At 52.4% G+C, this 10,962-nt stretch overlaps 2 protein-coding genes across 2 annotated transcripts; one reads left to right on the forward strand and one right to left on the reverse strand.

Moving 5' to 3' along the window:
- The first annotated feature begins 436 nt into the window (after positions 1–436).
- On the forward strand, positions 437–4,917 carry SMC2 (Structural maintenance of chromosomes protein 2). Its single transcript, XM_062880806.1, has 3 exons — positions 437–1,114; positions 1,205–4,458; positions 4,509–4,917. Exons 1-3 carry the CDS (start codon positions 1,088–1,090, stop codon positions 4,771–4,773), a joined length of 3,546 nt encoding a protein of 1,181 aa, XP_062729334.1. The 5' UTR covers positions 437–1,087; the 3' UTR covers positions 4,774–4,917.
- A 281-nt stretch (positions 4,918–5,198) lies between these two features.
- Positions 5,199–7,527, reverse strand: QC761_603570 (uncharacterized protein). The gene is made up of 3 exons (XM_062880805.1): positions 6,517–7,527; positions 6,155–6,269; positions 5,199–5,788 (listed from the first exon to the last, which is right to left on the reverse strand). The coding sequence occupies exons 1-3, from the start codon at positions 7,441–7,443 to the stop codon at positions 5,421–5,423; spliced, it is 1,410 nt and encodes a 469-aa protein (XP_062729335.1). The 5' UTR covers positions 7,444–7,527; the 3' UTR covers positions 5,199–5,420.
- Positions 7,528–10,962: the final 3,435 nt, after the last annotated feature.

Genomic DNA, 10,962 nt, shown 5'->3' on the forward strand with positions numbered 1-10,962 from the left:
GTTGTTTAGGCGGTGGTTGGAATTGCAGCGACCTGTCCTTGATCTGTGACGCCGAAGGCCCAAAAGCAAACCCGCTAAGTTTCAATTAATTGATTACGCCGTGGCCTGGTAGCGAATGCATTTGGTGAAGAGATCGTGAGAAAGACGGTGGCGCATGGAGAAATATCTCGGCCGGTACAAGGGAGAGTTCCTGTTCGCGCACATTCAGCAGCAAGGCTTCTCTTCGTTGCTGTGAGAGACGGAGAGATGCTGCGGTGGGAGGTGATGGGTTGCGTCGCCAGGTTCCCCCCTCGGACCACTGCGTTCCAGCGTTCCTAGCCACTGCGCCGGGGCCACCCCTGCGAAGCCGTTCGTTTGACCAGAGTGGCCAATCAGTGCCAAGGATCACCCAACGGCATCAAAGTGCCTTGGACCTCACCTCTACCGGGGCATGACTTACACGACTGCGATCTCTCTTCCCTCCGGCTACTTTTCAGTCCCTGATATCTTTGAAAAGAAGCTCCATAGCCACAAGGAAACATGTTTGTCCTCTATCATGTCAGGTCGACAAAGCTCTTCTCCTCAAGCCTCACGCTTGCTCTTCTTATTCATGCCCACCATCCACCGAGCAGGTCCACACACGTTTCAGCCAATCTTGTTTATGAGGAGAATCCAAATTATGTTGATATTGCGATGGACTACTCTACTGCCGGCAAATCCATAGTCTCTCCTACCCTACGACAGTATCTCTCAAATATCCTTCTATCAGGCGCCCAAATCATCGGCCAGCAACATGCACTTATCCATTATCAAAACAAGGACGCAAGTCCCGGATAACTGCATCCTCCATAGAACACGCCAAGATTCTACGCACTGACCACCATCCCCTCAGATGGGTGGGGTTGAGTTTGGAAGCTGACAGTTGCAAGTGCGGGGCGACGCCCTGAGGAAAGTAAACAAATATTCTTGTGTTTTTGCGGAGCGACCGCGGCGTGACCTGATTTGACGAACTCTCGATTTGCGACAACGACGACCTTTTCTCCTCCCCGACACTACCTGACCATCAACAGCGGGCACCGGGGATTTCTGCATACAAATCAACGCCACCATGAGGGTGACGGAACTAATTATCGATGTGAGTTTCACCGCCCAGGCTTTCTCTTGCTTGTCGTTGCTCTCCAACATTGGGCACCGCTAACCAGTTGTCGCATCACCAAAACAACAGGGCTTCAAGTCCTACGCCGTCCGCACCGTAATCTCGGGCTGGGACGAATCCTTCAACTCCATCACCGGCCTCAACGGCTCGGGAAAATCCAACATCCTCGACGCCATCTGCTTCGTCCTCGGCATCACCCACCTCTCCACCGTCCGCGCGCAAAACCTCCAGGATCTCATCTACAAGCGCGGCCAAGCCGGCGTGACAAAGGCCAGCGTCACCATTGTGTTCGACAACAAAGACAAGAAGCGATCGCCCATCGGCTTCGAGGAATACGCCACCATCTCGGTAACGCGACAGATCGTGCTGGGGGGCACGACGAAATACCTGATCAATGGCCACCGCGCGCAGCAGCAGACGGTGCAGAACCTATTTCAGAGTGTACAGCTCAACATCAACAACCCCAACTTCTTGATTATGCAAGGTCGGATTACAAAGGTGCTGAACATGAAGGCGGTGGAGATTCTGGCCATGATCGAGGAGGCGGCGGGGACGAGGATGTTTGAGGATAGGAGGGATAAGGCGTTCAAGACGATGGCGAAGAAGGATCTGAAGCTGCAGGAGATTACAGAGCTGCTGCGGGATGAGATTGAGCCAAAGTTGGAGAAGCTGAGGACGGAGAAGAGGGCGTTTTTGGACTTTCAGCAGACACAGAATGATCTCGAGAGGTTAACGAGGATAGTGGTGGCGCATGACTATGTCGTGTGTCAGGAGAAGCTGAAGCAGTCGGGGTCGGATCTAGAGGCGAAGAAGCAACGGCAGAAGGATCTGGAGACTTCGGCGGAGAGGTTGAAGAGCGAGATTTCACATTTGGAAGAGGATGTGGAAAGAGTAAAGGCGCAGAGGGATAAGGAGTTGAGAAAAGGAGGAAAGGCGCAGGCACTGGAGGAGGCGGTCAAGAAGTACTCGAACGAGCTTGTACGGCTAGCTACGGTGATCGACCTGAAGCGGACCAGTCTGGCGGAGGAGGAGGAAAGAAAGATTCAGGCTGAGAAGGCTGTTACCGAGCTGGAGGCGACACTGCAGGAAAAGACCAAGGCGTATGAGAAGACCAAGGCCAAATACGACACAGCGAAGGAGGCGGTGGAAAAGCAGAGTCGGGAGGTGGAATCCAAGGAGGAACTGCTACAGACGCTGCAAACCGGTGTTGCTTCCAAGGAAGGCCAGGAGAGTGGTTATCAGGGTCAATTACAAGATGCGAGGAACCGGGTGACTGCTGCTACGACGGAGCAGGAGCAAGCCAAGATCAAGATTGCGCATTTGGAGAAGCGGATAAAGGAGGAGGAACCGCGAGCAAAGAAGGCCAAAGAGGCAAACGCTGGGCTGTTGAACGAGTTGGAAGGGCTCAAGCTGCAGGCTCAGAGGCTGGAAAAGGAGCTGGGCAAGCTTGGGTTCCAACCAGGGTCAGAAGGCGAGCTGTACAAACAGGAAAGTCAGCTCCAACAGACCATTCGCAATCTGCGCCAAGAGTCGGATGCTCTGAAGCGCAAGGTTGCCAATATCGACTTCAACTATGCGGATCCAGTGCCAAACTTTGATCGCTCCAAGGTCAAGGGTTTGGTGGCTCAGCTGTTCACTCTCGACAAGCAGTTCATTCAGGCTGGTACGGCTCTGGAGATTTGCGCTGGCGGTCGTCTTTACAACGTTGTTGTGGATACTGAGGTTACTGGTACACAGCTCCTGCAGGGCGGTAGGTTGCGGAAGCGCGTTACTATCATTCCCCTAAACAAGATTGCTGCGTTCAAGGCCTCTGCTCAGATAGTTGCCACGGCGCAAAAAATCTGTCCGGGGAAGGTCGACTTGGCTTTGTCTCTTGTCGGTTATGACGAGGAGGTCTCGAGGGCGATGGAGTACGTCTTTGGCAACACGCTCATTTGCGCGGATGCCGAGACTGCCAAGAAGGTGACTTTTGACCCCAACGTCAGGATGCGCAGTATTACTCTCGAAGGCGATGCCTATGACCCCTCGGGTACCCTTTCCGGCGGCAGCGCTCCCAACTCCAGCGGTGTCTTGGTGACCCTGCAAAAGCTCAACGAGATCACCAGACAGCTCAAGGAAGCCGAAGCCAACTTGGGCTTGCTTCATGATCACATCGCCCGTGAGAAGTCCAAGCTCGACCAGGCCAAGAAGATCAAGCAGGAGCTCGACCTCAAGTCCCACGAGATCAAGCTTGCCGAGGAGCAAATCAGCGGAAACTCTGCTTCGTCCATCATCCAGGATGTCCAAAACATGAAGGAGACGATTGGCCAGCTCAAGGAGTCTATTGTCGAGGCTATGCAGCGACAGGTGGAGGCCTCGGCTGACGTCAAGCGCATCGAGAAAGATATGAATGACTTTGACAACAACAAGGACGGTAAATTGGAGGAACTGCAGAAAACGGTCAACAGCCTCCGTGCTTCGGTCGCCAAGATGCAAACCTCGCTCAAGACTCTGCAGAAAGAGCTGCAAAACGCCCAGCTGGACTCTGAGCAAGTCTCTGCTGACTTGGCCGCCGCCAGGGAGCAAGTGCAGGAGATTGATCTGGCTATTGCCTCGCAGCAGGAGGAACTCACCGCCCTGGCCTTCAAGGCTGAAACGATCAAGACCACCCATGACGAAGCCCAGTCCGAACTTGATGCGGAAAGGCGGAAACTCTCCGTGTTTGACTCGGAGCTCAAGTCTCTTGAACAGGCCACCCGCTCCAAGACCTCGCGCATTGCCGAGGAGAAGCTTGAGCTTCAGAAGTTGGGCCATCAGATTGAGAAATTCGGTAAGGAGTCACAGTCTGCACTGGCGCATATCCAAGCCTTGGAAAAGGAACACGAGTGGATCCCCGACGCAAAGGATCAGTTTGGTCGTCCCGGCACGCCCTATGATTTTAGGGGACAGAATTCTAATATTTCAGAGCTGAAGGCCACGGAGAGGAACCTGAGGGAGAGGAGCCAGGGGTTGAGGAAGAAGATCAACCCCAAGGTGATGAACATGATCGACAGCGTGGAGAAGAAGGAGGTGGCGCTGAAGCACATGATGAAGACGGTGATGAGGGACAAGAGAAAGATTGAGGAGACGATTGTGAGTCTGGATGACTATAAGAAGAGGGCGTTGGAGGAGACGTGGAGGAAGGTGAATGGGGACTTTGGGGCCATTTTTGAGGAGCTCCTCCCAGGGTCTTTTGCGAAATTAGACCCGCCAGAAGGGAAGACGATTAGTGATGGGTTGGAAGTGAAGGTTTGTCTTGGGAAGGTGTGGAAGGAGAGTCTGACGGAGTTGTCGGGTGGTCAGAGGTATGTATTCTTTTTGGTAAGAAACGGGATGTGTGCTGACGAAACATTAGATCGCTCATTGCACTTAGTCTGATCATGGCGCTGCTGCAGTTTAAGCCGGCGCCGATGTATATTTTGGATGAGGTTGACGCCGCGTTGGATCTGTCGCATACGCAGAACATTGGAAGGCTGATCAAGACGAGGTTCAAGGGGAGTCAGTTTATTGTTGTGAGCTTGAAGGATGGGATGTTTCAGAATGCGAATAGGATTTTTAGGACGAGGTTTAGTGAGGGGACTAGTATGGTGCAGGCTTTGACGCCGGCGGATTTGAGGTGAGAAGTGTGTTTATGAATGAGGATGGGATGGGTGTTTGGAGTTTGGGAGGGGGGGGGGAAAGCATGGATGGCTGGTTACAAAGGGATGGATGGGTTGCTTTTTGTTTGTTTGGTTTTCTGTTTGTTGATATACGGATGGGAGTGGTAGATATGATGAATGACTTGTCAAGTTGTACACGATATTATAGTATGTGTGAGTTTGGCCGTGGCTGTGTTTAGTGGGATACATTGTATTTTGTCTTGGTTGTCATTTCGTTGGTGTGTCTACGTTGTTGACTGCAAATAATCATAGGACAGGCTATATTCCTTCGTCTGAACTCCCGTCTGCAGCATGTATGTGTTGGGTTTATGTAGGTAAACAACGTGATGTAACCGACTGACAAATGTCAGCTGTCTTTGGGTGGAAGTTGGCAGAGGCAAAGCGGCTTTGTCTGTGAACTGATTGTCTTATATTATTACACAAAATCTACTCTGTATATACAAGGAACTTTTGTCTCTCTGTCCCCATCTATCCCCTTTTCTTGCCAATATCCAGATCGCCTTATGGTTCTATATATCTTATCCGCCGCCTCTCAAACCATCCTCCCCAACTGACTCTCTCTATCATCACCCACTCTCCCTCTCATCTCAATCAGTGCCCAGGCTCTCTTACTGATTAATATACCTATGCCCGCCCCTCTCTCCCACCTCCACACTCATTCCAACCTCAACCCAGCTCTCCAACTTCTCCTCCCCATCAAACAAGGGCGTCAACTGCATCCCCAAACACCCCTTCAGCCTCGCCCCCTCATCCACATCCCTCAGCTTCCTCAAGCTCCTATCCGGCTCAACCGGATGCCTAAACCCACTATCTTGATTCACATTCGGCATCTTGCACCTCACCGTCCGGCACGACACATGAAAAGTCGCAGCAGCAGGCTTGCTCTTCCCCCCCTCAGCATCATTACTCATCTTAAAACCAACCTTTTTCCACGTCTCCTCATCATAAGGGGGGTTGTTTTCCTCGGGACCGTCGACTAAGAAAGAAATTGGGGGTGTCAGTGGTTGTGGGGCCACGCTTACAGGGGAGGGGGAACAGTAAACGCCGCAAAAAAAAAAATAACACAAAGAGAAAAAGGGTGTGTGTGTGGAGTAGCGAGCGGCTCAAGAGACAACACCGCGGGGAAGAAAAGGTACAGTAGCAGGGGGGAAAGAAAAAAAAGGAAAGAGTCTCGTCGTCCCGAGTCCACTTCAGCCCATTGTCAAAACTCTCCCCCCCAGCCCAGAAAAACTCCCCGCTTTCCGTGCTTCCGTGAAACAAACCAACAGGGTCCAGGGGACTCGAAACAACAGTCTTGATGATAACAACACCAAAAAAGGAGAATAAAAGTATCGAAACATACCAATGATGTTGGCGCGAAACCTCCGCGCGTCCAAGTCTTGTTCGAGATTCTCGTCTTTAGTGATCTTCACGCTGAAGTCGCGGATGCTGGAGAGGTTAAGGAGATGTAGTGGATACTGCCGCAAATGCCCGTGTTAGAAAACAACACAAAAAAGTCACACCCATCGTCAGCCCCTCTTTCTTAGTTGATTTGCGCGAGTGAATGGGGGTGTGTTTCATCACCAAAAGTCTGTGGGTAGGACGGTAAATCGAACCACGCTCTTCATTCACAAGCCAAAAAATGCCGAAAGGAGGGGAGGGAGGGGGGTGTGCAGACAGTAAAAAAATAAAAAAATATGAGAGATAAAAAAAACAAAAGCTTACAGCATCCTGAAATCCAGTCACAGGCTGGTAACCCGCCTCCTCCCTCCCCGGCGCACACCTATGCACCTCTCTCAATCGGCCCGGGTCGACTCGAAAAAGCCCGAGCCTGTTGCTCACCCCCAGGTACAGCGCCAACTCCCGAGGTAGGTCCTTTTCCATGTTCAGTGCCGACACCACGTCCTTCCAGATCCTGACCTCTTCCCTCTCGTACCCTTGGGACTCAATCTCGTCTTGCGACGGGAAACTCACCGGGAGGACAAGCTGCTTCTGCGGGACCGCACCGCGGCCCCGTGCGAGCTTGGCGGCCACCCAGCTGACGACCCCGCGGAGGCCTGGCTCTTGCCAGGGGAAGCTGATGAGGAGAAAGGAGTCTTTGATGCTGGCATCCGAGTAGAGCGGTTTACCCCGGGCTTTGACCGGGTCCGGGCTGAAAAGCTCCACGGTGAGGGTGGCTAGGAGGGGAAACTGCCGCTGGGTGATGAATTCCCAGCTTTCTTGAGGCTGGAGCTTGTCTTCTGCTGACGATGGGTTGGTGCTGAGAGGAAAAGGGGATTTGAGTTGAGCAAAGGTGTAGAGGCGGTCAAACTCCAGGCCGTAGGGGAGCACCTTGCTCGAGGTGAGTTGGATGCCTTTGCATGACTTGACTGGGTAGATCCATAGCTGGTCGATGGTGATTTTTGATGGTGAGGTTGTAGTAGTCTTCTTCTTGCTTTTGCTGTGCTTCACACCGATGGGCGAATGTGTTTCAAGCAGTGCATCGCGCTGTGATGGGGGTACGGGGGGAAAGTAGATGAACAGAGGCAAGAGGAAAACGGTAATGGTGGAAATCAACAGGAGAAGGCCGGTAGCGTCAATGACTGGGCCGCTCCGCAGCAACACCGAGTCCGGGTCCTGGTCCATTTGTTGCCGAATTTGTTGGCCGGACATCTGCAGGATATCTTATGGCCGTCTGCTGCTTGAATAATTTTTTTTTTTTTTTCGGCGGTTGACCGTTCGGTTGCAGTTGGCAGCTTCCCGGCGTGGCGGTTGGTGTCACCTACTTGCGCGCCCCCAACATCTCACTTGGGACCGGATTACCTAATAACACGTCTTATTCACTAGCTGGCCATTAATTAGGTACTATCCACCACGACCCAAAATCCTTTTAAATTCATGTTCTCTCTAATTGCCTTGCATTTTTTGGATCGCTATGTGTTTGCGGGAAGGGCAAATCATCCAAGATCATGACTTAAACCTGTTAAATATCAGAGCTTTGTTTTGAGTGGCTGACTAGTGTGATTGTAAAGGTCGTCGGAACCACAAATCGGCGATGCAGGTACCTTTTGATGGGTAATAATAATATATCAGATGTTCTGCGGGTCAAGACATGGGCCACAACCAGTTGTTATTCAGTGCTTAAAGGGGCAAAAGAGAACTAAAATAATATATGATTGACGGCAGGCCGCGTCAACAGTCGCTATACCCATATGAGTCGCTGTGATGTCCTACGTCAACTTGAAACCAAAAGACAAAAAAATTGTCAAGAGTTCAGATGGCGATCGAGCTCTCTGTGTATTCCCGACGGATCAAACCCCTATCGACCCGGCAATTTGACATAGGGCTGGCTTTAGCCCCATCAACCCGATTTGCTCTCCCTGCTATGTCTGGATGGAAATGTGTCTGATTGGGCTTCTTCGCCGCAGGTTCTGTCGGATCGCACTCCGCGCGCCAGTACAAGAAGAACCGGGAATGCGCCCCGAAAACAGCGACTGGAGCCGGTCACTGCATCTTGCCGGGAAGGAACAATACTGGTTGACGCACGCCGCGCCCATGTCGGTGCGCTGCTGGTTGAATACAGCAGCTGGTTGGGCCTTGTGAGAGTCTTTTTACCCTACCCAACCCCCGAGATACTTACCCAGAAAACCTGAGTGTTTTTTTGCGCGGCCACCTTTTCCTTATTCTGTCATTTGTGTCGCATTCATTGGCACCCTGGCGTGATTAGGGTGACGCAAGCTTGATCTGATCTTCACTACGCCTATGGGGCAAGTGGGAGATACAGTCCGATACAAATCTCTGACATAACCATATTGATGTTGCACAGAGACCATTTTTGCGGCCAAGAAACCCGCTGGAGAGGTAGCGCTCCGCTTCTGCTACCCTCCACCTTCGGCAATGCCAGACTATCTGCACCGCTACCGGTCTATCCAAAAGACTAGGAGAAACCGCCACTGCAGAAACCACTCGAAAATTCTGTTTCCCACAGAGGCTACAAGTAGCGCAGGCTGAGGAACACTTGCCCAGAAGCACGGGACGGAAAAGGCAAGGGTAGGGGTAAGTAATGCGTATGTTGGCTGATGAGCCTTCTCTGTGTGACTGTAGTTCCGTTAGATGTAGCATGTACCGTCGATTTCCACATGTGCCTAACCAAAGTCAGCAAGAGTTCCTGGCGTGATAAACATATGCCTAGGCTTTCGCCCGCCTCGTCTTCAGCTATCTCAAAGGGAAGGATCACGTGTCTGTCATAGCGGTTGGTTTGAGGAGTTTGCATACACCTCGGCCACCTTGTGAGTCGACCCAATCCAGGCCGCATGCCGCAGGTAGGCGAAATGAGGCTATAGTAGACAGCTCAATATTAAGACTGAACGCCGGGCTGCCCTCCGAGCCCTGTATCTACCAGATGGGGACGACCGTGTAGATGTAGATCGTGAAGCGTACAAATTAGGCAGGCAGCGGTCCGGATAGTCAACCGTGGTGCCAACAGATAGGGAAATCAGACAAGGCTTAGGTCCACCCTCGAACAAGATTGGCAGTTGCAAGGCGTCTCGCCATCCATGAGGGTGTGGCTATCATGTCTGAAAAGGGGTATTGAAGCCATCAGTGACTGGCTGAGAAGCGCTCACCATGCGGAGATGGGCCCACACTGGCAGGCGCCAACATATGGCGAGGAGATGATATTCATCGGCGCAACTATGCGGACGAATACGTGCGGAAGCACTGAGCACTACACTCGTGAGGTTGTATGGGCGAAGTAGTTGCCGTATGGAGATGGAAAGGGGTTCCCGAGTGGAGATGGGACCTGTCTCCATCAACAACACGGTGGCCCCATACGAGGGCCGTGGTGCCATGCTCACAATGGGGGCCGTGTCGATAAGCCGACTGACAGCCCGAACTGAACCAACGCATGAGGGCAATCTCATATCGGCAAGTCATGGGACATGGAGTTGGTGAGGCTCAGCAAAAATGTTTCGACTTTGGGCACGCTCTCAGTGGTGAAGGAGAGCGCCTGGGAAATGAATGCTATGCTCGAAGTTTTGCCGAGAACGGACAGAAGTTAGACCAGGAAGACATTTCGCGGGAAACCACACAATAGAGAGAGGTACCTGTAGACGAAAGCGGCATCTTTAGCCATGGAAGGCACACCGCCACAAGTTGTCCTCCGATGCATCGTCATATCGCAGTTCTTGTCGACAGAGAGACTTCATGAGACACGGTAACTCTTGATCCCGAAGGTCAGTTGTCTCTCTCAGAGTCTGGGATAGGTGGAGCTATGAATCAACGCCACACGGGATTGAACATGTCGTCATGGATGATGGTTCAGTCTTGTCAGATTCAAGATGAGAGAGCGGACAGTCCTCAACGGGCAGTTCATCCGGATCCATTGGCCGAGGTATGACGGTCGGTCGAGGTCTGTGCCCTGCAGCAAGACCGGGCAAGGCCCGGATTGAACGGCAGTTCTCGAGAGAAGAAAAAAGGATGCAGGTGCAGCATGTGTGCAGCATGTGGAGCGGGCAGCGAGGGCCACAAAGGAGGAGAGTCGTTGAAATGGCCAAGGTTAGTGAGGGTTTAGTGTAACGGTTTTTGACGTAGAGTTGGCAACTGGCCGGGCGTTTTTGCTTGAGGTGGAGCATCTAAAGCTCGGCCCTCGTCTCATTGAGTGCGAGATGACGCCAGAGAGCGGCCCCTGCAGGCCGGGCCGGCGCACTTGGGACGAACCCCCAGCCGCCCGTGGCACAGCGATAGGTTAGCCCCGCTACCCGCCGTTTGGGCTCAACGGGCCCCCATCAGGGCAGGCACCGGTAGCCGACCCCTCCGAGACATGAGTGAGCGGCAGGAGAATTCTTTTTTTCCTTTTCTTTTCTTTACATCCAACACTTTTCACTCATCTCTTCAACTGTCACTCTGTCCCTATGGCATAGTCTGGGCATCCCAAAAATACTCTCCACTGCGCTGCGACTATCTGCGGAATTATGGGCCATGATCATGCTGCTGCAATGGCGGCGTATCTAATCTAGTTGACATATGACATCCAGATCGCGGGATGGCTGTGCACGCCATTGATCCACCAGCACATGCAACACGACCGACCATTGAAAAGAACACGAAGACATTTTCATGCTTGATTGACGTGGTTGCACGTCGATCTCCAAGCGGCAGTCCCGACGAGATCGACACCCTAGGAATATCGTC

Source organism: Podospora bellae-mahoneyi, chromosome 6 (assembly GCF_035222275.1).
Source record: "Podospora bellae-mahoneyi strain CBS 112042 chromosome 6, whole genome shotgun sequence".
NCBI lineage: Eukaryota > Fungi > Ascomycota > Sordariomycetes > Sordariales > Podosporaceae > Podospora > Podospora bellae-mahoneyi.